Source organism: Mustelus asterias, chromosome 8, assembly GCF_964213995.1.
Source record: "Mustelus asterias chromosome 8, sMusAst1.hap1.1, whole genome shotgun sequence".
Lineage (NCBI taxonomy): Eukaryota > Metazoa > Chordata > Chondrichthyes > Carcharhiniformes > Triakidae > Mustelus > Mustelus asterias.
Genome location: NC_135808.1, coordinates 87,429,511 through 87,457,328, shown reverse-complemented (window position 1 = coordinate 87,457,328; position 27,818 = coordinate 87,429,511). Strand labels below are relative to the sequence as shown.

Sequence of the window (27,818 nt, the reverse complement as noted above, 5' to 3'; positions counted from 1 at the left end):
ATGGAATGTTTGCAACTAAAAGACAAGAGATTTTTATTTCATTATACGCTAGTTTCAAACAAGGTCCCAGATGTGATGTAACACACTTCATGGACCCTGCTATTAAAAATACGTATTAAATGATGTTTTAATTTCTGCTTGTCATAATGCTTATATTATGCCTTATTTACTTAGATAAGTGTTCTTTCTTAGCTGCTAACATGAGGTTAAAGGTCTTTATTTTCATTCAATAACAGTATGTGCAGTAACTCATCAAAAACATATATCTCACATTACACAAAAATGAAAATAAGATACAAAATTAACAATTAAGCAGCACTTCCATATTAACACAACAATAATGCAGATGTGATGAACCCGGACAAGTTTCACTTCATTATGTTTACAATTATTTCGACACAATTTTCTCCCCTTGGGCTGTTGTATCCTAGATATCCTGGCTACCCTTGAGTATTTCATCCACATGGTCATTCTCTAATTGTGAACCTGAAAAGTGAGTGTTGGCAGTCTATTTAATTGTGACTCACACATAAGGGATATCACAGTGTAGTGGGGCTGTGGTATCAACCCAGAGGTTGTGAATTCAAATTCCACATGAAAGCTGTGAAACCGAATTCAATATATCTGATAATTTAGTGGGTTGACAATAGGAAAAATGACCATGAAAATTTCTAGGCTGTTGTAAAATCCCAACTGATACACTAATATTGTTCATAGAAAGGAAATTATCAACCCACTATACAGTACGACCTACGTGATACCGATCCTACATTACATGATTGACTCATAATGCCCTCTGCAATGGCCTAACAAGCCACAGATCTGTCAGTGTAACTAAGAATGGATTATCCATGTCCAGAATGAGAATTTAAAGAGAAGAGCCAGTTGTGTGAAAAACAGCAGGCATGAGACAATGCCTTCACCAGCGAAAGGGAGACAATTGGATGGGGGAAATAGCATGATTAATGTATCTTTTAGAAGAATGGCCTGTCGTATGTTTCTAGCATTGAAAGTTCCTTTCTCACTTAGTTCATTGGTCTTCACAGCTTTGAACCACAAATGAAGTAACTTAACTGTGAATATTGCAGGATGACTTTTCCCTTCTGCATTGAAAAATACAGAGTTACTTTAAACCTGAAATACTGGGTAAGACACTTTACCAGGGCAATGATATCAATTACTGTTGTCTCAGAATCTCTGATGTTTGCAGCATCATTACAAATAATCAAATGAATAAACATTTGGAAAATGCCTGAAGACATTTAGACAGGCAGCTTATGAACTCGGGTTACTTCACTGTCTTTTCATTCATGGTTCTCAGGTTTAAATTAATTCAGATGATTGTGGGTTTCTTCATTTAGATCACTCCGTGCAGCAGGAGATGTTCTTTTGAGGTCAGATAGCACACGTTGTTAATGCATGTGATGCAGCTGATTGCAGTTGCGCTCTACCCGACAATGTGTTTGTACCAATCATTGCCATAGTCAAAGTGAAAAATGCCTCCATTCCCCAACACTGAAATCTTGAATTCAGTACTCCAGCTGTTGCTGCATGTTAGGCACATGTTTTCCAGTAAACAAAAATAAACCCTGTAGGATCAAGTTGATTTGTTTATTTTTAATTAGGCACTTAAGAATATATTAACTGGACATGGCCTTGCTCTGCCATACTTAATAGAAATGTATTTTCAGTCCACTCGTTTTGTTCTTTTTACTGCAGCCGCTCATCTTTAGTGGTTGAGTTGATGGATCGTGCTAATTTCTGAGTTTAGATTCTCAGAACAGCATATCTTTCTGGTTGTGAATGAAGCCGAGGTTTCTGTTTGATGATATCTAAACACTGACCTATTACCTGTAATAGACAGAAGCTCACAGTTACATTTGATGCTCAGCAACACAGTTCTACATTTGTTCTGAAGTCTTGCATTTGATTATTTAGTTAAGAAATACTCTTTTCAAACTTGGCAGTGCCCTGGCATCTAGGTTTTGCAATTTGTTTTCAAATGCGTGCAATATCTAAAAACTGTGTATCATTTAACTAAAAGAAACATCTGCAAATGTGGGAAATACACAACATCTAAAAAGTATTGTGACAGATATCTACATCAGATCCAGCACTCCCCCGCCCGCCCGGACATTCAGGAAGTAAATCCTGAACTTCATGCAGAACTAGCACTGTGCTGCTGAATGACAAACAAGAGTTTGAAACATCACCGCAGCACTGAGAAATCAACAGGTCAATGTTTTCAGATCATTGCATCTCTTACTGAAAAAGTAAAAGAATAGGGTTCATCAGAAATTAAGAGGACATAGAAGGCAAAAACTCACCAAAACAATTTATGGCATGGGAATTAATGTAGCAATCATGTCAATTTTTGAGGAAGATTAGTCTTAGCTGGGAGTTGAGGGTAATTGAAAAAAGGTAGCTTGGCAAATTATCTCTATTTTGGTAAAAAAAAATGCATTATGTTCCTCACATTTAGAGTCCCAGGCGAAGAAGAATTGTGGAGCAGGAAGCAAATTACAGTGGAGAAGAGTAATATGGAATTGGTCCTGCTCTCCACAATAACATTAGAGCAGTGAACAATTTTCACCATGGAGAAAATGAGGACATACATTACCAAACCAGTCAATCATGTGTGTTTAACCTTACAACTTTCAGATTTGGGACTGTGAGAACAGTTGTCAAGTAGAACAGTGAAGGCAGGATCTTAAGACGATGTGGAATTCAAATGTGGAAGCAGTAAAGGTAAAGTTACCATAGTCCCAGAGGACAATGGGCTGCTCTTCCCCTTTTTGAGAGAAAAAGCTGACTGGTGGTGATTTAACCTGAGAGTCACCACACCTCAGGCGAGGTGCAAGGTTGGGCAGCACAGTGGCTAGCACTGCTGCCTCATAGCGCCAGGGACCAAGGTTTGATTCCAGTCTTGGGTGACTATGTTGAGTTTGCATGTTCTCCCCATGTCTCCGTGGGTTTCCTGCAGGTACTCTGGTTTCCTCCCACAGTCCAAGATGTCTAGATTAGGTGGATTGGCCATGATAAATGTGTGGGATGAGGCCTGGGTGGTGGTGTGGTGGGAAGGGATCAGAAGTGGGAAAAAGGTGGGATCAGGATATCAAATTTGATGATCAGCAGTGATCAAAATGGATGGCGGAGCAGGCTTGAAGGGCTGAATGGTCTATTCCTGCTTCTATTTTCTATGTTTCTATGAGAAGGCGGGCTTTCATGAATAACCTCGGCCAGTATGGGAATTGAACCCGTGCTGTTCGTGTTGCATAAACCAGCTGTCCAGCCAACTGAGCTAAAAAGCAATATGGTTATGGAGAAAGTCAGCGGAAGTATCAAAGTCAAAGTCAAGAGAGAAAAGTAAGAATCTGGAAACATTTTTGCAAGGGGTGGGGGGTGCAATCTCAGTGCTTATTTGTTTCCTTTTAAAACATCTTAATTTTCTTTGCATCTATGAAACATAAGTGAACTGAGACCCTTACTCAATGCATAATGGTTGGGGCATGCTAATTCATATTGTCCAGTAAAAATCAAGTTAAAGCTCTGTTCTGAGTGCATATAACTGATCTAAACCAGTGTTCTCAGAATGTTTTTGATTGAAGAAATGCTTTTTAAATGTATCAGCAGTCACAGAGCCCCACCAAACTAAATTCTAATTATAATACTATACAACACTGACAATTCAAAAGTGCTGCATGCAAAGAGTATTTTAATAATGCTTTTTAGAAAACAGACATCTGTTAGATGGATGTGCCAGTTTCTCACTAGATGTTTGTCCTTGGCAGAAGCGCAGAGTGTGTAGAGCATGGAAAGAACATTAGGTAGCAGGAGGGGAGCAAGATCACTGGGAAAGCACAGTCAGGGCAGACGCAAGGGAAAACAAGGCTTGGAAAGGATAAGAGGCCAAAGAGGGCAGTGTATGGAGAGCGCAGATCATAAAGAAAGCACCGGGGGAGCAAAGGGAGAGCAGCAGTACTAAGGGAGCAGAGAACGAAGAAAGCAGGAACCCGCTAAGGACAGGAAGCATATAGAAACATAGGAAATAAAAGTAGGCCCTTTGAGCCGGCTCTGTCATTCAAGATGATCATGGGTGATCCTCTATCTCAATACTATACTCCCAAACTCTCCCCATATCTCTAGAAATCAATCTATTTCCTTCTTAAATATATTGAGTGACTTGGCCTATACAGCCTTCTGTGGTAGAGAATTCCACAGGTTCACCATCCTCGAGTGAAGAAGTTTATCCTCATCTTAGTCTTAAATGGCTTACCCCATATCCTGAAACTGTGACCCCCCCCCCCCCCCCCCCCCCACCTCTGGCCCCCTGTTCTAGACACCCTCCAGCTAGAGGAAACACATCCCTGCACCCAATCTGTCCAGCCCTGTCAGAATTGTATACATTTCAATTAGATACCCTCTCATTCTTCCAAATTCTAATGAATACAGGCCCAGTAGACCCAATCTCTCCTCATCTGACAATCCTGCCATTCCAGGAATCAGAGAGAGGGCTGGGGAAAAGGCATTAAGAAATAAAAATAGTCGTTTGGTAGTACTTCTCATGAAGTATAAATTGTTGTTGCCTTTACATTTGATATTCTTGTGAATTGTTCTGATGAGTACAAGACAAAAAGCTTCGACAATGGGTATTTTTTCAGCAGTACTCAAGAAATAAAAACTCAACTGGACAAACGTCATACAAACTACAGTGATTGGAAAGTGAATTTACCATTCGTGTGTCTTTAGGCAGTATTACACCGTCATCCCAAATCCTGGAAGAGGAGTGAAAAGCACAGCTCTCATTCGCAAGCCTAAAAAGAAAAATACTTTGGTTTAAAACTACACAAACATTTAAATCAGAAGTTTCTATATTAGTTTGAACCCAGTGCAGAGGGAATATTTTTATAGCGCCTATTGAACGTTGAACGAGTATTTCTAAAATCCATTAAAGCAATAGAAAATTATACCTTTCTTTTTTCCAACGATTTGCAACAGATGTTTTATACAGTTCAAACTTTAAGACTATTTACATGAAACTAAAATGAGGCTTGTTGATCACATTAAATTTAATTAATTGAAATTAAAATTTTAAGACTAGTTTGTCTACATGTAATTGGGAAATCTGTCTGCTATTGTTTTGATGACAAAATGTAAGAACAAATTGAATTCATCAATAAATATTAAGGTTCCATTTTTTGTCTGACACATTCATAATGAGTTTATCAATAGATAAACCAATTAACTCTCAATGTTAGCTTTAGGATAAACAATTAGGTTCCTTGATGACTTAGTATGTTTATCCATGACCAACTATAATAGACACCATTAAACCTCCTGTTTTATCCCTGATCTTTAAATGCTAGTTGATCACCAAAGGCATTGGTAAGAGCATGGTAGTATGAAAATACTAAAAGAAAAGTAGGAGGCTATTTTGTCCATCAAATCAGTGCTGTCTCTTCCCTCATTTTTCCCCCATACCTTGCAGTTTTTTTCTCCTTCAATTTTGGATCCAATTTCCTTTTGACAGCTACTATTTAATCTGCATCCATCATCCTACTAAGCTGTACATTGCAAATTTTAACTTCTTGTTGCATAAAAAAGTTTTTCTTCATGTTACCTCTGGTTCCTTTACCAATCACCTTAAATCTGTGCTGTCTGATTATTGTCCACTACTGGAAACTTTCTCTTTATTGACTATCAAAGTCCCTCATGATTTTAAACAATTCTATCAAATATGCTCTTGGCATTCTCTGGTCTGAGAAGTAGAACAACCTAGCTTCTCCAGTCTATTCAGACAAATGTAATCCCCCATCCCTGAATATATTCGAAGTAAATCCTTTTCAAAGCAATATGAGGTCAGAGGTTTGCTGATGATTGCACAATATTCAACAACATTCATGACTCCTCAGATACTGAAGTAATCCATGTCCACATACAGCAAGACTTGGACAACATTCAGGCTTGGGCTGAAAATGGCAAGTAACAATGGTGCCACACATGTGCCAAGCAATCACCATCTCCAATAAGCGAGAATCTAACTATCACTCCAATGACATTGAATGGCATTACCATCAGTATATCCCCCCACTTGGAACTATATTGTCGCTCCTTCACCGTCGCTGGATCAAAATCCTGGAACTGCCTTCCTACTATCACTGTGAGTGTTCCTATAACTTATAGGCTGCTGCAGTTAAAAATGCAGCTTACCACCACCTCCTCAAGGGCAATTAGGGATGGGCAAAAAATACTCATTTAGCCAACGCCACCCGCACCCCTTAAATGAATTTTTAAAAAAAATTCCAAGTCAGGTTAATGAGTGGCTTGGAGGGGATCTTTGAACCGTGCTGGGACCAGAGTCCTAGCGAATCGTATCACTAGGGCTGTAGATAGGCTTTAAACTAATTTATGGGGGGGGAGGGTGCAGAGGTAAGAGGAATGACGAAATCAATGGTAGAGGAGAGGGAGCGAGTGCGAGTGAATGAGGGCATTCAAGTAGTTAAAGGAGTAGAGGGCGAGGGAGAGGTTGATAGCGTTCCATCAAATCGGGTCCAGATAAAAGCTGGAATAAAGGCACTTTGCCTGAATGCACGAAGCATTCGGAACAAAGTTAATGAGTTGATGGTGCAAATCAGCACAAATGGGTATGATCTAGTAGCCATTACAGAAATGTGGCTGCAGGGAGACCAGGACTGGGAGATGAATATCCAGGGGTATCAGGCATTTAGGAAGAATAGACAGGAAGGAAAAGGTGGTGGGGTAGCTCTGTTAACAAAAGATAATATCAGGGTAGTAGTGAGGGATGACATCGGCTCTAAGGAACAAAACGTGGAATCGTTATGGGTAGAGATAAGGAATAGTAGGGGGAGAAAGACACTAGTAGGCGTGGTCTATAGGCCCCCAAATAATAATGTTGAGGTGGGGCGGGCTATAAACAAGCAAATAATGGATGTGTGCAAAAATGGAACGGCAATAATCATGGGGGACTTCAACCTGCATATTGATTGGCTGACTCAAGTTGGAAGGGGTGGGATGGCGGAAGAGTTCTTAGAATGCTGTCGGGATAGTTACCTTGAACAGTATGTTACAGAACCGACGGGGGAACGAGTTATCTTAGATATGGTGTAACGAGGTAGGTAGAATTAAGGATGTTCTTGTGAAGGACCCTCTTGGGTCAAGTGATCACAATATGGTCGAATTTCTGGTACAAATGGAAGAGGAGAAAGTAGGGTCCCATGCCAGTGTCCTCTGTTTGAACAGAGGGAAGTACGATAGGATGAGGGCTGAATTGGCTAAGGTGGACTGGGAGAGCAGACTGGTAGGTAGGACAGCTGAGGAACAGTGGAGGGTTTTTAAGGAGATCCTTTTCAGTACTCAGCAACAATATATTCCGGTGATAAAGAAGGACTGTAAGAAAAAGGATAACCAGCCGTGGATAACGAAGGAAATTAAGGAGAGTATTAAATTAAAGACCGATGCGTACAGAGTGGCCAAAAATAGTGGAGAATCGGAAGATTGGGAAAACTTTAAGAAACAACAAAGAATGACTAAGAAAGTGATAAAGAAAGGAAAGATAGGTTATGAAGCTAGGCTAGCTCTAAATATAAAAAATGATAGTAAAAGCTTTTACAAATATATAAAAAGGAATAGAGTGGCAAGAGTGAATGTTGGACCCTTGGAGGACGAGAGGGGGGATTTAATAGTGGGAAATGAGGAAATGGCTGAAACTTTAAATAAGTTTTTTGTGTCGGTCTTCACGGTGGAAGACACAAATAGTTTACCGAATATTAACGATAGGGAGTTGGTAGGAGGAGAGGTACTCAATACAATTAATGTTACCAGGGAGGCAGTGCTTGGTAGACTAACGGGACTGAAGGTGGACAAGTCCCCAGGCCCGGATGGAATGCATCCCAGGGTACTGAAAGGAATGTCAGAGGTAATAGCGGATGCGTTAGTGGTTATTTATCAAAATTCGTTGGATTCTGGGGTAGTGCCGGCGGATTGGAAAACGGCTAATGTTGCGCCGCTGTTTAAAAAAGGAAATAGACAAAAGGCGGGTAACTACAGGCCGGTTAGCTTAACGTCTGTAGTTGGGAAAATGCTGGAATCCATCATTAAAGAAGAAATAGCAGGCCATCTGGATAAGAATGGTTCGATTAAGCAGATGCAGCATGGATTCATGAGGGGAAAGTCGTGCTTGACGAGCTTGTTGGATTTTTATGAAGATGTGACTAGTGTGGTTGACGGAGGGGAACCGGTGGATGCGGTGTTTTTGGATTTCCAAAAGGCGTTTGATAAGGTGCCTCACAAAAGGTTGCTGAAGACGATTGGGTCACACGGAGTTGGGGGTAGGGTGTTAGTGTGGATTGGGGATTGGCTATCCAACAGGAAGCAGAGAGTCGGAATAAATGGGTGCTTTTCTGGTTGGCGGATGGTAACTAGTGGCGTGCCGCAGGGATCGGTACTGGGGCCTCAACTATTTACCATTGAAAGAGACGATCTGGAGGAGGGGACTGAGTGTAGGGTAACAAAGTTTGCAGACGACACAAAGATAAGTGGAAAAGTGAATCGTGGGGAGGGCGTAGAAGGTCTGCAGAGAGATTTGGACAGGCTGAGTGAGTGGGCGAGGATCTGGCAGATGGAGTATAACGTTGACAAATGCGAGGTTATTCCCTTTGGAAGAAATAATAGCAAATTGGATTATTATCTAAATGGAAAAAAATTACAACATGCTACTGTGCAAAGGGACCTGGGGGTCCTTGTGCAGGTGCAACAGGTGATCAAGAAGAAAAATGGGATGTTGGCCTATATCGCAAGGGGGATAGAATAAGGGGGTTAAGGGTGAAAGGAGAAAAGTTTAAAGGGAATATTAGGGGGGGCTTCTTCACGCAGAGAGTGGTGGGAGTGTGGAATGAGCTGCCGGATAAAGTGGTAAATGTGGGGTCACTTTTAACATTTAAGAAAAACTTGGACGGGTTCATGGATGAGAGGGGTGTGGAGGGATATGGTCCAAGTGCAGGTCAGTGGGACTAGGCAAAAAATGGTTCGGCACAGACAAGAAGGGCCAAAAGGCCTGTTTCTGAGCTGTAATTTTCTATGGTTCTATGGTTCTAATATAAAAGCAGAGATGTCTTGCTGCATCTGTACAGGGCACTGGTGAGGCCGCAGCTGGAATACTGTGTGCAGTATTGGTCCCCTTATTTGCGGAAGGATATATTGGCCTTGGAGGGAGTGCAGAGAAGGTTCACCAGGTTGATACCAGAGGTGAGGGGTGTTGATTATGAGGAGCGACTGAGCAGATTGGGTTTGTACCCGTTGGAATTTAGAAGGCTGAGGGGGGATCTTATAGAGACCTATAAGATAATGAAGGGGCTGGATAGGGTGGAGGTGGAGAGATTCTTTCCACTTAGAAAGGAAGCTAGAACTAGAGGGCACAGCCTCAAAATAAAGGGGGGTCAGTTTAGGACAGAGCTGAGGAGGAACTTCTTCTCTCAGAGGGTGATGAATCTCTGGAATTCTCTGCCCACTGAAGTGGTGGAGGCTACCTCGTTGAATATGTTTAAATCACGGATAGATGGATTCCTGATCGGTAAGGGAATTAGGGGTTATGGGGATCACGCGGGTAAGTGGAACTGATCCACTTCAGATCAGCCATGATCTTATTGAATGGCAGGGCAGGCTCGAGGGGCTAGATGGCCTACTCCTGCTCCTATTTCTTATGTTCTTATCTTGCAGGTGATGGTATTCCCATTTACTGCTCTTGTCCTTCTAGGTGGTAGAGGTCATTGTTTTGGAAGGTGTTATGAAAGGAGCCCTTGCAAGTTGCTGCAGGATAGAATGCTTTGTCAGAGAGTTGGTGCAGACTCAATGGACAATATCCAGTGCCTTCAACCATTTATTGATATCACATGGAGTGAATCAATTTGGCTGAAGACTGACATCTATGATGATAGGGGCCTTCAGAGGAGATTGAGATGGACGATCCTCTTGGCACTTCTGGCTGAAGACTGCTGCGAATGCCTTATCTTTTCACTTATTTGATGGGCTCCTCCATCATTGAACATGTGGATAATTGTGGAACCTCCTCCTACCATGAGCTGTTTAATTGTCCACGGCTGGATGTAGCAAGACTGTAGAACTTTCCGCTGGTTATGGAATTGCTTAGTTCTATCTTGCTTGTTGCTTATGCTGTTTAAGCACACAAGAAGGTAGCTCAATCCTACCGTATCACAAGCAATTAGGGATGGACAATAAATGTTGACATAGCCAGCGGCTATGAATAAAAAAAAACCTCTCCTTTTTAAGAGGTCCAGACTAGCTTTAAGTGGTGTTGAACACTCGTGGGTTATCCCCCTGGGAAGGAGTTCAGCTAATCAACAGCATGCTTAGGCCTGTATGAATGCTAAATCATTGGAACTTGCAAGCAGTATGAAGATGTTGTGCTGCCTAGATTGCAATCAATGGCTACTAATTAATGACACATCACAAAGCTCCACCAGTTTTCAGTGGCTATTGAGGTTAGGCCTAATATGTCATGTACATACAAGGAACATTTAATTACTCTCTATTAACATCAGCTTTCCAGTAAAACTACCAATTTCATCCTCTTGTAAGAAAAGGAATCATTTTTTCTTTACTCAAGCATCACAATGCTAACCTTTCTTTCATGATCTTCATCTGTGCCTCGTCTTGGATTTGTCCTTCAGATTCCTGGATCTCTGAGAAGTATTCCGGACCAACTAGTCCAATCCTGGCATTGGGCCATAGAAAAAGGAAGTTCGGATCAAATGATCTACCACACTGAAATATAAATAAACTCCACTTAAACATTATCCACACATGTCCGAGTCTACATAATGTGCAACATTATGGCCACCAACACTATTTTCTCAATTGTAACTTTCCATTTGTTAATCTTCAAGCTATGCTGCTGTGGAAACCTAAGGCAGACACAATATTTTAAAGCATTTTTAGCATTGAATTAATTACCTGAAGTTTCTGCACAGATTTTCTCAAACAACTGTTTCAGCAGAACCCCAAGAGAATTGGCACTGATAATCATTTACACCATTTCTCCTGGGTTGCCACTGAACTTAAAGTGGGAGATCAGGAAAATCATAGTGGAAATTTTTTGTTAATATATTGAGCAATGAGAAATAGACAAGGCACCTGGAAGCCTTTTTAAAATACCCCAACGTCTAAGGCTGGTGCCAGTCATTATAACATAAGTATGGTTATTCCAACTTCCCAATTTGAGCTGCACCAGTGGAAAGCTATCAGGCAAAGGCTCACGAGGGAAGGAAAATCTATTGGAGAGATCCAACTTGGACAGTCCTTGCATGTCTTACTTTTTACCAAAGGGTAGCATTGGCAAGAGGTACTGGGCCAATCGGCTCAGAAGAAAGTCAGAAGACCGAAATGCAGAAAACATAACCAAAAGCTGACTTTGTGCACTTTAAACTGAAAGATAAAAGTCAACTTTTTGATTTGATTTGATTTATTGTCACATGTATTAACATACAGTGAAAAGTATTGTTTCTTGCGCACTATACAGACAAAGCATGCCGTTCATAGAGAAGGAAACGAGAGAGTGCAGAATGTAGTGTTACAGTCATAGCTAAGATGTAGAGAAAGATCAACTTAATGCGAGGTAAGTCCATTCAAAAGTCTGACAGCAGGGAAGAAGCTGTTCTTGGGTCGGTTGGTATGTGACCTCAGACTTTTGTATCTTTTTCCCGACGGAAGGTGGAAGAGAGAATGTCCGGGGTGCGTGGGGCTCTTAATTATGCTGGCTGCTTTGCCAAGGCAGTGGGAAGTATAGACAGAGTCAATGGATAGGAGGCTGGTTTGCGTGATGGATTGGGCTACATTCACGACCCTTTGTAGTTCCTTGCGGTCTTGGGCAGAGCAGGAGCCATACCAAGCTGTGATACAACCAGAAAGAATGCTTTCCATGGTGTATCTGTAAAAGTTGGTGAGAGTCGTAGCTGACATGGCAACTTTCCTTAGTCTTCTGAAAAAGCCTCATTTCCTGGGCTGCTTGAGAAACGTAGCCAAGATAGCAAACTGGCAATTGCGTCCTTCAGCTGCCAATGTGTTCTGATCCCTCTGCCAAGACTTTCATCACAGCAGCCCAACTGGGTTTGTCCTATAGCTCTGTCTGTCTCTCTCTCTCCCTTTCTAGGCAGGTGCCTTTCCAGTAGACAGTGCTTCCCATACCGAGAACAATAAGACCATGAACTCATCAGAGTGAGGAACTGCAGATGTAAATGCACATTTCCTTACATTATAACACCATGGGTTGGCATCCTATATGCAGCATCAACTGCCCACTTCCCAGTCTAACGTTGCTAACTCAGTGAATTGCTCAAGATAGGGTGGAGAGGGTGAGCAGCATGCTGAGTGAGAAAACAGAAAAAAGTAAGGTTTCACCTGAGCAGGTCTGAAAAAGTTACAACTGAAAATTATGATGCTGAATACATTCACTGGATGTACCACTAAACTGGCATAGAAACACTACAATGCAGAAGGAGGCCATTCGGCCCATCGAGTCTGTACCAACAGCAATCCTACCTAGGCCCCTTCCCCATAACTCCATATATTTACCCTGCTAATCCCTCTAACCTATGCATCCCGGGATACTAAGGGACAATTTAGCATGGCCAATCAATCTAGCCCGCACATCTCTGGACTGTGGGAGGAAACCAGAGCACCCGCAGGAAACACATGCAGACACGGGGAGAATGTGCAAACTCCACACAGAGAGTGACCCAAGTCAGGAATCGAACCCAGGTCTCTGGAGCTGTGAGGCAGCAGTGCTAACCACTGTGTCACCCTTTTGTTAAACAGAATATGAGAATGAAGCTTTCTTGACTGATGAGTGACCAGAGAACTCCCAAGTTCAAGTTTCCAACGAGATCAAGACCACCCATGAGATGAGATTTCAGATTTAGCGACACGGCCCTAGCAGATCAATCATTTCTTTGGGCAAACATATAGGATCATACAGTACAGAAGAGGCCCTTCAGCCCATCGAGGCTGCAACAACACATGAGAAACATCTGAAGTCCCACTTAATCCCATCTACCAGCACTTGGCCCAGAGCCTTGAATGTTGTGACATGCCAAATGGCAAGGAAACAGCCTGGCACCACTACTTGCAGCTTGTGGTACAGTTTCGTTGGTACCAAGTTCACAAGCAGTAATTCAGCACAAGAAGGAATAAGCACCAAATTTTCTTTTGAATGTAAGCTGGCATTGGGGCCAGAAAGGGAAGTTGCATGGTATACCCGGAATGTTTGTTTCTTCTTTGGGACTCTACTGGCCTCTTTAAAAGGCCGCCTGCCTCCAAAAAAAATCACTGGTTTGTTTGCAGGATCCCGCTGGACCTTTCCTGCAAATCAGTAATTTCTGATCAAGGACAATAAGTTTGTTATGTATAGTGGGGCAAAAACCGTAGCCAGAAATCTCACCTCATTGTTACTCTTACCAGAAATGAAAGTTATTTCCCTACTTTGGACTACCAAAAGAGGCATCATGAGCAAGCTCAATCATTTTCACTGTCTTAAATGTGTGCACTTTCCCGTCGGAGTCACTGAATATAAATCAGGAGCAAGGGTTCATTTTTACTCTTCTAGCCTTGGGACACTGAGCTCCACTCAATCCATTACCAAAGAACAGCTAACTGAATGTAGATCAGGCATTGAATCTGGGATCCCGTGGTTTTGTACAGATGAGCTATATATTATGCAATGCCTAGCATCAACTGAGCTACTTGGGTTCAGGCCCCTATCTAACCATCTAGAAACAGAATATATTAAGCTAATTAGATTGTCCCCTATGTCGCCACAAGATATAACAACTCCCAAAAAATAATGACTTTCAAACAATAATTATCTTCCACAGTACAACAGTCAAACAAGGACATTTTTAGAATGTACCATTGGAAAACTTTCACCACCATAGGAGCCTCCAATTATGATGGTTATCTTGGGAACAGTGGCACATGCCACAGCTGCTATCATGGAGCCTTGGGCCTTAAGTTGGTTTGTAACATCTTCAGCCTACAAAGAAAACCATAAGGAGATTTACGGAATTATATAGTGCACAGGGATCAACAGTATTCTTAAAATGGAAACACGAGTTTCAATGTTATTATTCTTTCTGAACCTCCAACTGTACAGCAAGAACATGTATATTTTTGTTATTGTGAAAAGAGTGGCATCTGTCATTGTTTTAAACACCTTTAGATAATATCTCAACTCAAGGGAAAACAAACCCTGAAATTGCAATGGAACAGATGCATCTCCTGTACTCTTTATACCAAGGTGATCCTTGAAACATGACCATTCATTACTAAATACTACCACTGAGTGAGAACTAGCCCAGGTATCAGACTGACCAGAAGCTCAGAATCAGAAGCTGCTAGTCACAGAACTGTTCACCAAAGGGATAAAAAAAAAATAATGCTCCTACCCCTTTACAGATCCGACCCAGGTTTTCATCTCTGACACAATCGCCAATTAAACACACTATCCCAAACAGATCTCCAGGCCACTAATCACATAAGTCGCTTGATCTTAATGGGGTGAATAACGTTGATTTGTACCATATTTTCTGAATGTTCTCGAAGTCAGGTCCCCCATTAAGCTCAATGGCAGTAATCAAACCATGCAAGCCAAATCTTTCCTCAAGTCTGCTGTTATGTTGAGGTGGGAGAATTAGACTGTAATATGTATTCTATGCAATTTGAAGAAATTTGGGTAAGCCCCACTGGGTTAAGGAAGGGAGCAAAATCAGGCAGCATTTCTACACTTGATTGATATTTGAAGGGTGATTTTCTCACCCACTCGAAAAGGACGGGAAAGCAGTAAACATTGATCTGGTGACATTCCTACTGGTGTCCCGGCTAAATCTTGCTGTCTTGAATTTTAACCTGCTGTTCTGAGCAGGTGGTGAAGACATTCTCCAGTTGGCTGCAGTAAGGGTCCTCATTTAAATATGTAGATAAGGTGACATTAGGCCCTGACTGTAATTTTAAATAGCCTGATTAAGGAAATTGTTACAGATTTCCCATCAGGTCAAGACAGTGTGAAATGGCTCCAGGACTAGATGAGGCCATTTCTTTGTGGGCTCAGGAGGAACAGGAAAGTTTAAGTTTCCCCAGTTTTAGGCTTCTCCTGTGAGAACCTCTGAAATCCCCTTCCTGTGACCTCAGTGCATATTGGTGAGGCTTCCTTTGGTAGCCTGCAGCCTCCAGCTATCCAAACATATGATCCTGTCCACGAGCCAATGTTGTTCTTTGCCTATTTCACTGCCGAGGTTAGGAACTCTTGGTGTTTGTCCCTCGCCAGCTCGCTGGAATCCCACTCCTAATTTAAAAATTCCCTATACTGATGCTTGCTGGAAAATTCCTGCACCTTCTTCCTATGTAATACATTTCACTGTTGGATTGACTGCTATCCTGTGCTGTCTCGGGACACTAACACTGAAGGAGTGTCACTGCTGTCACACACAAATTCATACCTCAGAAATTAACACCAATTCAGTGTGTGCTATGTTCAACAAAAAAGAATAAATATTTGAAAAGGATTTATCCTTGATCCCTCCTATTTCTCATCTCCATACTGTCCCTCAGCAACATCATCCAAAGGTACAGTGTTATTTTTCACGTATGCTGATGGCATTGAGTTCTACTTCACCATCACCTCACTTGACTCCTCCAGTGTTGCTAAGTTATCAGACTGCTTATTTGAGATCCAGTACTGGAAAGTAGAAATTTCCTACAATTAAATACAGAAAAGACCAAAGTCGCTCTTTCTAATCCTTACTTCAAACTCCATTACCGAACTACTGACTCCAGCGTTGTCCCTCGCAACAGACTGAAATTAAGTCAGTCTGTTTGCAAATTTGGTGCCACATTTGATCCCGAGATGAGCTTCCAACTTCATATTTGTGCCAGCACTAAGACCGCCTATTTCCACCTTCATAACCTTGCCCGACTTTTCCCTTTTCAGCTCATCTGCCGGTGACACCCTTATTCATGCCTTTGTTCACTCTCGACTCGGCTATTCGAATGCACTCCTGGCTGGTCTTATTCTACCGTCCACAAACTCATGGTCATCCAAAGTCTGCTGCCCATATCTTAACTCGATTTAATTCCTGTTCCCCTATCACCCCATGTTCATGGATCTACACTTAAGCAACATCTTGACTTTAAAATTCTCAATCTGGTTTTCAAATTGCTCCTCCCTATCTATTATCACCTCCTCGATATCAGCACTTCGCTAATTTTGGCCTTGAGTGGTCTCCTTCCCAATTATAATTCTCCATTATGGGTGCCTTCAGTTGTCTAGACCCCAAGTTCTCGAATTCCCTCCCTACACCTCTGTGCCTTTCTACCTACCTTGCTTTCCTTAAAACCCATCTCTTTTACAAAGCTTCTGATAATCTGATCTAATGATCCTGTGAAATGTATTGGGAAGTGTCATTAAAAGGTGCTATATAAATATAAATTGTTTTGTAGAAAACTTGTTTTTTTCCAAACTTAAGAGACTAAATTACCTTTGTCTCAAATATATGCATTTCCTATATTTATTAAACTATTCTAGAGGGCAGAGGTGTAAGAACTTTATATATAGGTAGAAACAGGACACTCCCTATTACCTTGGATAATGTTCCGGCCATGGTTACATTTGGTCTTGTATTTTGAAGAAATATGATAGGAATATCTCTCTGGTCACAAAGCTGCACAAAATGGCTGCCTTTTAGTGAGGCATTATGAGTAAGTTCACCGTTGTTAGCCACAATTCCAACAAGATGACTGAAAAGAAAAAAGTCAGCAACTGTTTTTACAGCCTATTGTCACAATATGTACAAGTAATCTGCATAAGTAGCAACACTCGGTAATACCCAGTTGTAAAAATACTGAAATTTTAGTGACATAATTACACACAACAAAAATATTTAGTGATACAATAATTCTTTCTATACATTATCAAACTGATTTCTTTCCTCCTGTTCAATAATCTCTCGTAGCCTCTCCATTTATCCTGAATACTAGCTTTTTCTTAGCTAAGATTCAATGTGTGGCAGCAGCTGTCCTGATCTGGCTATTGTTCATGTGTGTCCCTAGACAGTGAACTTAGCGACTTATTTGACTGTGTAATGCATCAGAAGGAAGGAAGATAATGTCTACACAAATATTTCCCAGGTAGCATCACTATATACCAATCAGGAGTGGAAACCTAGGTGATTTCTCTCCCCCGCCTTAGGACAAATTATAAAGCCCCAACCTATCACCAGCTGAAATCAGTTAATTCTGCACAGACTGATGAGGGATCAGAGCTCTGGTCTGTGCGGTTTAATACTATACCATGTAGTGTCCATTCTTCTCCCAGAATAGAAGGATCCCTGGAAGGATCTCTATCGAAATAGCAGAGACAGAAGACCTATAAGTGTACAGAATGTACTACAGCAAGCACAAAAACTTTTAAATTGTTTAAGCTCACAAAACCCAAGCTATGGCAAGGAAAATGTTTCTGAAAGCTCTGTGCAGCTTTACTTGAGAAAACAGTGTGTTCTGCAGTGAAGGAGGACAACACCCCTTTTTACGCCATTAGCTGCCATAAAGCAGGTGAGTTTAAAAGGATCATTGAAAGGGAAAAGGTAAGTTTCAAAGATAAGTGAACAGGATGTGGGGGTTCCGCCATGTTTTAGAAAAAAAAGTAAAAGTTACGGTCTTTTGTGCCAGAGTTCCATTTTGGGATCTTCCCGTTCAGTTATAATGTCAACTGGGATCATAGTATATCAGCAGCTGCCAGGACCAAAAATGGCACCACTCAGCTGTGTTTGCTCCCTGTTTAGGCAACAGTCTAAGCATTCCCCCTTTTAAAAGAATGGCATATAATTTCATGGAAGTATAAATTAAGCACAAAATTTCATTGGAAGGTCCCAATAGAAGAGGATAGTGAAAATACTTAGAGCTAAATTGGAGGAAAAACATTTACGATCATTAGATTTACAAAGACTAAGGTCTGAAAAGACTTGTAGCCAACAGTCATATGTCTTCAACTCTCGGAGAGGCAATTAGGCCAGTGGCCTACTGTGTAAAGGCACTGGGCAATATATGGTTTAGCAGACCAACTGACCGACTTCTGTTCCTACATTCTATGGTCTTATGGCTAAAAATTGGATAAAAATTCTGATACAGGCCCCACCATCACAGAAGTCCATTGTCACAATGATGATTGGATGAATTGAAAGCTGCCCATGCAGACTTGAGGAATGTATGGGCAGCTTTCAGAGTTTCCTGGATCACATTAATTTTACCTGCAGTTGACACTCTGAAACCTCCTCCAACCTCTACAACCCGCCCTAACTCTGTACCCTCCTCTAGTCCCTACAACCGTCCCTATCTCTGTAAACTTCGCCAGCCCCCTGCAACTCTCCCTATCTCTGTAACCTCCTCCAGTCTCTACAATATATATTGGAGGGCCCGTGGTTTCATTCTTGACCAGTTGTGACTAATGGTCTCTGGATTACTGGATTAGTGAAAAGGACAATTCGCTGGGGATCTAGTTAATTTTTCAAAGCTGTGCAACCACCAAGCAACCTAAAAGTCCCCATGCAGGCCATGCACTAGTACACTCCTTTAAACTACCATGTGTGCACAGCCAGGCAAAGTGTTTAAAAGGGCCACACACGTAAATAAATCATACTCCCTAAAAACAATTGGAGGGATCGTTAGTCCCAGTCTCAACTACTTTCCAGTGATCCCCTACTTTGGATGTCAAATGAGATTAGGAATGAGGTTAACCATGAGACCCTATAGTCACAGAATGTACAGCAGATTCGCAGCCACCTGTACAAAATACTTATAGTTGCTGCCATCCACAGAATTGTACCCCCATCGAGATCCAGCATAATTAAGAAAAGGGGAAAAATTGTAGTGAGAAAAAAATATCAACATGAGTGAATGAATAAATGAATTTACATTAACAGTGTGTTTCACAACCTCGTGACATCCTCATTCTACAGCCAATAAAGTACTTCTGAAATGCAGTTAATCACTGTTATATGGGGAAATTGTGGGAGTCAATTTGGGCAAAGTTAAGTTCCACCAACAGCAAGTAAATACATCGTTAGACCAGATAAATTATTTTTTATGATGTTGTTTGAGGATAAATATTGATCAAGACACCAGAAGAACTACCCTGCTTTTCTTCAAATGGTATCATAGGATCTTTTACTTCCACCTAAAAGGGCAGCCACAATCTTGGTTTATCATCTCATCCAAAAAACTGCATCTCTAACAGTGCCTTGAGCATTGCATTAAAGTGTCAGCCAACATTAAGTGCTCAAGTCTCCAGAGTGTGGCTTGAATCCCGGACCTTCTGACACAGTGGTGAGTGATACCACTGAGCCCAAGGCTAATACCTCAATAGCACTAAAAGGTCTTTGCTGAAAATGATATAACTTTTTACTTTGATTATAGTATTCACAATAACCTTAATCCAGTCAGCAAACTGGTTACGCAAAGAGCTCAGCATTACTCAACAATGCAGCATCATTGTATTTACATGTCTACTAATACAAAGAATTCCAAAGTGATTAAACAAAGCTTCAGTCAGAAAACACAGATTTAACTGCAGTAAGTGGCTGTTTACACTGTAAAGGTTTCAGCCACAAAATAATTCCAGGGCTGCGCCATCCGTACAAAACATGATTCTTATATTTTTGCTTTTTAGAATCATAGCTCTCAAAACAGCGTGTTCTGTCAAAATTTAAGGAGTGACATTTACTTTGCTGAAGCCCAATAGATAATAGACTTCGGGAGCACTTCTTACAAAATCCAACCTAAATGTCAGCTTTCCTGATCCTTATATTGTGGCATTATAGAATGATACAATGTAAGAGGTTGTCATTTGGCCCAATTTGCTTGTGCCTGCTCTTTGAAATAGATATCCAATTAGTACCACTTCTATGTCCTTTCTTCATTGCCTAGCAAATTATTCCCAATCAAGTATTTATCCAATCCCCTTTTGAAAGTTCTTATCAAACCTGCTTTCGCCACTCTTTTGGGCGTGGATTCCAAATCACAACTTGTTGCGTAAAGAAAAACTCCCTCCAGTTCTTTTGGCTGGAGTCTTGGGTCGAAAGATGGGAGATGGAATTTAACGTGAACAAATGTGAAGTGATGTGATTTGGAAAGCCTACTGCAGAAGGAAAATATACAGTAAATGGTAGAGCCCTTAGAAATATTGGCATACAGAGGGGTGTGCAGATCCACAGTTCGCTGAAGGTGGCAACTAAGGTGGTCAAGGCGTATGGCATGCTGGCCTTCATCGGTCGGGGTGTTGAGTTGGAAAATCACGTTGCAGCTGTATAAGACTTTGGTTAGGCCTCATTTGAAGTACTGTGTACAATTCTGGTCGCCACACTACTGGAAGGATGTTGATACTTTGGAAAGGCTGCAGAAGAGATTTACCAGGATGTTCCCTGGTTTGGAGGATATGGACTATGAAGAAAGATTGAACTTCATACCTTTCAAGTGTATGAACTTGGATTGTTTTCATTGGAGCGCAGAGGATGAAGAGGGACCTGATAGAGGTTTACAAGATTATGACAGGCTTGGATAGCGTGGATAGTCAGAGTCTTTTTCCCAGGGTCGAAAGGTCAACTATTCAGGGGCATAGGTTGAAAGTGAGAGGGGGAAAGTTTAAAAGTTTCACATTGAGGGTGGTGAATGCCTGTAATGTACCGCTGGTGGAAGCAGATTCTATAACAACGTTCAAGAGGCATCTGGATAGATACATGATTAGGGAGGGAATAGAGGGATATGGACCACGTAGAGGCAAGAAAATATTAGATTAGAGAGGCATCTGTGTCGGCACAGACTTGGTGGGCCGAAGGGCCTGTTCCTGTGCTGTACTGTTCTTTGTTCTTTTGCCAATAACTTTAAATCTTTGTCCTGTGGTTACAGTTCTGTCACAGGATACACCTGAAAATCACCCCTTAAATTTGAGTTTGTCATTTGATTTCTTCACTTAATGATACATAAACTTGACTTTTTAATTTGAGAATATATTTTGTAGCCCTCAAGGGACTCTGTTTATCCTAGGTAGGATGCATTGCAGATGAATGCTAATTCCACAGCTTCCTCCAGTATATAAAATTAGGGCATCTCTCACTGAAATTGAATTCTCTAGAATTAAAATCTCTGCACAAAAACATTTCAATTTTTCCCCTTTTGTACTTTTATATGCTTGCCAATTGTAATACCTTGCATACCTAAAGAAAGAACTGGCACTTGTGGAGTGGCTTTCATTTAAGGTCATCCTTTAGTGCTTTACAGCTAACTGATCCCCTCAAATGGAGTGGCAGCATGGCCATTGTAGTTACGTTGGTGCCTCAGAACTAAGGAGGCGCAAAATGAGCCAGGGACCTGGCTATACAATGACTCACAAAATGATGCCGAGTGAGGATACAAACAGATTCTCTTGTAATGCACTCCAATGAAATAGCCTCCAGATACTCACTATCTCAATTCACACATGGTTAGGCACTTGAGAACAGTTATTGGATTGTGCTCCAGCAAGAGGAGAGCATGGAAGAAAGTAACAAGATCATTGTGCTGGTTGTTGAGTGTAATGCATCCTTTATACATGAGGAGGCAAGGAATATTGTATTTTCTCATTACTACAGTGTCAATTAGTTGTATAATTAGCAGCTTGTACCATTAGGGCGGCACGGTAGCACAGTGGTTAGCACTGCTGCTTCACAGCTCCAGCGACCTGGGTTCGATTCCCGGCTCGGGTCACTGTCTCTGTGTGGAGTTTGCACATTCTCCTCGTGTCTGCGTGGGTTTCCTCCGGGTGCTCCGGTTTCCTCCCACGGTCCAAAGATGTGCGAGTTAGGTTGATTGTCCATGCTAAAATTGCCCCTTAGTGTCCTGAGATGTGTAGGTTGGAAGGATTAGCAGGTAAAAATATGTAGGGGTAGGGCCTGGGTGGGATTGTGGTCGGTGCAGACTCAATGGGCCGAATGGCCTCTTCCTGCACTGTGGGGTTTCTGTGATTCTGTAAAACAATCTATGATTAAAAAGAATAAAATTACAAATCAGACATCCCTATTGGCTGATCCATATAAGTAAGGAAAGTTTCAGGTCCTTCGCCTATCCGAATTATATGAGTAAGGCTACATAGCTGTGAATGTACAATAGGAAGTTTGGGAGGAGATTAGCTGGTACTTCCACTCCCGATCAGTACACACTGATTCCAGCTAAACATAGACATGTGGGGCCAGCAGATGAAGACAGGATTCGACTCGGCTAGTATCACTATTACCCACCCTCCCAATGACAGAACGAACTGCCAAGAATCCCTACAGTGCAGAAAGAGGCCATTCAGCCCATTGAGTCTGCACCGACCCTCCGAAAGAACATCCCAAACTGGCCCTCTCCCACCCTATCCCTATAACCCCATGCATTTGACATGACTAATCCACCTAGCCTGCACATCTTTGAATTGTGGGAGGAAACCGGAGCAACTGGAGGAAACCCACATGGACTCAGGGATAATGTGCAAACTCCACACAGTCTCCCAAGGCTAGAATCAAACCCGGGTTCCTGGCACTGTGAAGCAGCAGTGTCGGCTCACATGTGAATAATGGTGTTATAAAGGAGGGCGCTTGTGAAACCATCTCCTCGCAAGGGGTCAACACCCAGAAAAGGACAAATTTGTTTGTTTCAAAAATATTTTCTATGACGAATATTTAAAAATTGTGACAGGTTATGGTTATTAATTATACCATCAATGCCTTTTAAGGAATACTCTCCATAAAGGTGTGAATGACAATAATCGCTGGAAATTAATGTGAATTAAGTAATGGCAGTGCTAAAAATTATATCAGCTCAATTTGAATTCCTAAAGCAAGCATTGTATATGCTGTATACTTTGCTATTAAAAGACACCACAATGAAAAGATAACACAATATTAGAAGAAACATATTTGTTTGGCTGTAATCCTGTTAATCTGTTTTGGATTTTTCCAATCTGTCCTTTTTTGCAACCTGAAACCATAATCAGTTTAAACTAATTAAATAAGGTTCACAAAGTTTGGCACTTAATTCTGGTGGCTAGATCCTCTGCTGATTAGCAAAGGTCTATTACCTCAGGATACATTTTCTTCTTATGGAACACATAATCCTAAACTATTACATAAGCTTTCATTTATTGTGAAATCAAGGTGAAGGGCCAGCGCCTACAGTACAGGTTGAAAATCATTTAAAAAAAAGACCAGGCAAATGGAAAATAGTGGCTTGGACCAAATCTGACTTTTAAAAGCTTGAAGATTAAAAAGAAAAATAGAAGTTCAGGAGTTCCAGTTTTGAAATGCTGGGGGCAAAAAATGCATGGCAGCAACAGTCTGTGTAATGAGTCGCAAATTCAACATAGTGGGATAGTATGAAGCAATAAGTATTGCCTAGTGTATTTTGAACTCCTTCGATTTGATTTATTGTTGTCACATGTATTAGTATACAGTGAAAATATTGTTTCTTGCATGCTATACAGACAAAGCACTCCATTCATAGAGGAGGAGAGAGTGCAGAATGTAGTGTTACAGTCATAGCTAGGGTGTAGAGAAAGATCAACTTAGTACAAGGCAGGTCCATTCAAAAGTCTGATGGCAGCAGGGAAGAAGCTGTTCTTGAGTCGGTTGGTACATGACCTCAGACTTTTGTATTTTTTCCCGATGGAAGAAGATGGAAGAGAGAATGTCCAGGGTGCGTGGGGTTCTTAATTATGCTAGTCCTCCATGCCCATAGCTCTGCAAATTGTTTCTCCTTAGATAATTATCCAATTCTGTTTTGAAGGTCTTGACTGCACCTGCCTCTACCAAGCTCTCAAGCTTTGCAATTTAGGTTCTAACCACCCACTGCGTTAAAAAAATTATTTTGCCTCTCACTTTTAAATCGATGTCCTCTGGTTCTCAATCCTCCACCAACAGGGACAATATCTCCCACTAACAGAAGGCTCTATGGGGATGTGTACAGAAACTTATTTGAGTTTTGCAGTGCCACCAAGCCCCATATTGTCAGCACTTTACCATTTTTTATTTATGGGAGAGTGAAAGTTTGGGAAGTTTTCTATTCCTTATCAATGTGATCCATCACCTCCATGAAAAGTAAAATTTCTCTACAAGTTTCCAACAAAAGTAATTGCCTCTGCAAACCCACAGGTTACAATTCTGGTGAAACCACTGGGACTGCACCTCCAGGAAAAACCCACCAGAGTTTGCAGGATTTATAGAAGGCAATCTTCTAGGATATGACTGGTGAACTTCACCACTACAGGGCAGTCTGCCATTGGGAAGGACAATAATTGCCCTTAAGACCTGAGAGAACCCTACCTCATCACCCTCTGGTCCATCTAGATTCTGGTTCATCTCATCTCACTTAACACCAAGCCTCCAGCCACACAATTACTATGCTGACATCAGTGACCTTGTAAGATGTGGGTGAAGGTTCTGTCTCTTAAAAGGCTAATCAGGAAATCCAAGAATTGATGGGGATCCAACACAGCAACATCGCTGCTGATAAAAGCAAGCTCCACTGAACTCCAGCTGAGGCTACATTGCAAAGCTTGTGGGCCACACAAAGAAATTCAATTCTTCATTAACTTTGCTGACTCTAGTGATTACATGGGCACCAGTGCCTTTCCAAAGTGATCATTCTTTATGCTTGAGCCCAGACGGTGAATGTGATCCTGCTGAATCCAGGATTAATGTTCTCATACTATTGCATATTTCGCTAAACCCTGCTGAACCCAATACTTTGCTGAGCCAACATGTCCATGTACTTTCTAATGGGAATCACTGGCTGATTTTGTTCCCTCCTTGCCTGTAACCCGATGGTGCTCAGGTCAATTGTATCAACAGTAGACACTGCACAAGCTAACATTACCTAAGTGGGCAGCTTGAATCAAACCTCACACTCTGCTGGTCTGCGCAGGTCATTACAAAATGCTTTTCCTATTGTTAATAAAATAACTGAAAGTAGAACAGAAGTAAAATCACAGTTTCAGTGTCACTGATTAGCATATAAGTAAATTGATTTAGATTCTTTGAAAAATGTACAGAATTTCTCACCCTTTAATCTGAGCAAAGCCAGTTACCAATGTGGTCCCATATAAAGCTTTAAACTCCAGGAATCTACTTCCATCTGTCAAACGGCTCAGAACCTGCAAAATATTAAATATGTTTAAGATGTAATGGTTAAATTTTCAAAGGCACAGTATAGCTAAGTTGATAGTACATGGAACTAGGCTTTAACTGATCAAAATTAATAATGGAAAACTAAGCTGTTTTACTATATTCTAGTCAGTGTCTTTTGTTGAATAGGTACAGGATTGAATTTGGTTGTGATGTTCTCCATGACCAAATAACCCCCCACCTGAATCATAGAATCCCGACAGTGCAGAAGAAGGCCATTCGGCCCATCGAGCCTGCACCGACAACGATCCTGCACTGACAACGATCCCACCCAGGCCCTATCCCCGTAACTCCATGTATTTACCCTGCTAATCCCCCTGACACTCGGAGGCAATTTAGCATTGCCAATCCACCTAACCCGCGCATCTTTGGACTGTGGGAGGAAACTGGAGCACCCAGAGGAAACCCAGGTAGACACGGGGAGAATGTGCAAAACTCCACACAGTCACCTGAGGCTGGAATTGAAAATGAGTCCCTGGCGCTGTGAAGCAGCAGTGCTAACCACTCTGCCACCGTGCCGCCCACCTGAGTTCACATTTGAAAAATTAGCATTTATAGATGGCACTAGAGGGCTTGGATATCTGAGGTACCATATTACAACATGATTGATAGTCTTGAAGAGCACAAAGGATTGGAAATTGAGATACGGAAAATCTAATCCACAACAACTGAGTGCAAAACATGGATACAAAATGAACAAGAATCACCTGACACAATAAAGAAATTTATCATCATCTCCACCCCTCGCAAGAAGAGGCCCAAAAATGTATGCTAAGGAATTGAAGGTTTATAAGTATGGATAAGGTTGGTATTTGATTTCAGTAACCATAGAAACATCAGCCTATGACTGTCCCTAATCATTCTGAAGTGTCAAGCAGTGCAAAAATATGAAAGAAAAACCTGCACCAAAAGAACTGAAGAAATGCTTCATCTGGTGCTGGTAATTACCACTAGCTCAATCTTTAACTGTGTAATTTGTAATGATTGAATGGCAGGCAATGATACCCCAAATCATGCTGGAGGACTAGTGCTTACTGCTCCGCAATTCACCATTTAAAATCCTGACAGCAAAACTCAGTCATAACATCTAATCATTTCTTATAGATTTCAAAAATGCACAGACTAAGTACAGATTAGCCACTTGTCACCTCAACTGGCATAGGGTGTGTAACGGTGCAACACAAAGGAAAAGCAGAATCCATTGCACAATAACCATTCCAGATATATACAGATATAAAGTAGAGCAATGACCGGCTCAATACTGCAGCTGAATTCAAGCATCTCTTACAGCGTTCTATCCACCTCTAAAATTGGGTAACCAAAAAATTCATAACTTATTAGAAAATTAATGATCTGCTAAAGAGAAAGGAAAGTGCAGAAAATAAACACAATGTGATTTTAATTTGACACACTTGGTGAATATAGGAAAATAGAGGAGTTAAAATTGCTCACTCCTTATTGTCCTATTAATGCTCTATAGGAATATCAGAGAATTACTACAGAAGGAGACCATTCAGCCCATAGTCCGCAGCGACTCTCCGACAGTGCATCTTACCCAGGCCCTATCCCCGTAGCCCCATGTATTTACCCCACTAATCTCCCTAGCCTATTGGCAATTTAGCATGGCCAATCCACCTAACCTGCACATCTTTGGACTGTGGGAGGAAACCGGAGTACCTGGAGGAAACTCGCACAGACATGGGGAGAACATGCAAACTCCACACAGGCAATCACCCAAGACTGGAATTGAACCCCAAACCCAAGTCCCAGGCGCTGTGATGCAGCAGTGCTAACCACTGTGCCGCCCACCCATATACTGGCACCTTTAGCTGGAAAGCCCAGGTACCCTCCTGAATCATCATAGTCCCTAATCTTTTTGGAGTACCAGCATGACAAACATATTTTTTTAAAAATCTTTCGTAGAACTGAAACAGGACGAAAGAAAACACGTCATCAAGTGTAATAATCAGCTTACAGCAACTTAGCAAATTGAGGCCCTGTGACAAACTTATTACCTGGAAGAAAGCTAGAGGGACAGTTAAGCAGAATGTCCACTGTACACATACACTGAGCGGAGAAAATCGAAAATAATTACTTTTCTGGAGCCAGAAAAACACATGTCCCCCTCTGGCATCACAACAATAATGTGGATCACTGTCTGTGAGCTCTCTGTCTTGGCAATTGGCATTCATCTTCCGAACCTACCTGCTGGCTAGCATGATTTGTCCTCAGGCCCCTATATGTTGTGCCCACATTCTCTGCGTCTGGAGTTAAAACCCACCCACTTTCTCTCAAAAATGCCCCAAACTGTTTGGTTTGCTGCCTTCACCAAAACATTTTTATAAATTCAATGTAAAAGTTAAAATTAGGAGCACCATTGGTGTTAGTGATAGTGGGATACCATTTACTACAGAAAGTAAATGTGAAATGTTTTTGCAACATAATAAAACTGTTCTGATAATCAACAAGAAATAAACTTAATGGCCATAATGATTTATCCCTGTTCTTAGAAAAGAAATTACTGACCCCTGCTGGATAAAGTGTGTA

The 27,818-nt window shown here is 41.4% G+C and overlaps 1 protein-coding gene across 3 annotated transcripts in view; it reads right to left on the bottom strand.

Annotated features, from left to right (window-relative positions):
• Positions 1-202: 202 nt before the first annotated feature.
• LOC144497334 (methylcrotonoyl-CoA carboxylase beta chain, mitochondrial) overlaps positions 203-27,818 on the bottom strand; it is a 56,341-nt gene continuing 28,725 nt past the window's right edge. For all 3 annotated transcript variants that reach the window (XM_078218449.1, XM_078218447.1, XM_078218448.1), the window contains exons 8-13: positions 25,149-25,240; positions 16,665-16,821; positions 13,940-14,062; positions 10,658-10,800; positions 4,733-4,814; positions 203-1,851 (exon numbers count right to left, since the gene is read on the bottom strand). In XM_078218449.1, the coding sequence (XP_078074575.1) occupies positions 1,768-1,851; positions 4,733-4,814; positions 10,658-10,800; positions 13,940-14,062; positions 16,665-16,821; positions 25,149-25,240 (681 nt within the window). In that variant the 3' untranslated portion in view covers positions 203-1,767. The remainder of the gene's footprint in view (positions 1,852-4,732; positions 4,815-10,657; positions 10,801-13,939; positions 14,063-16,664; positions 16,822-25,148; positions 25,241-27,818) is intronic.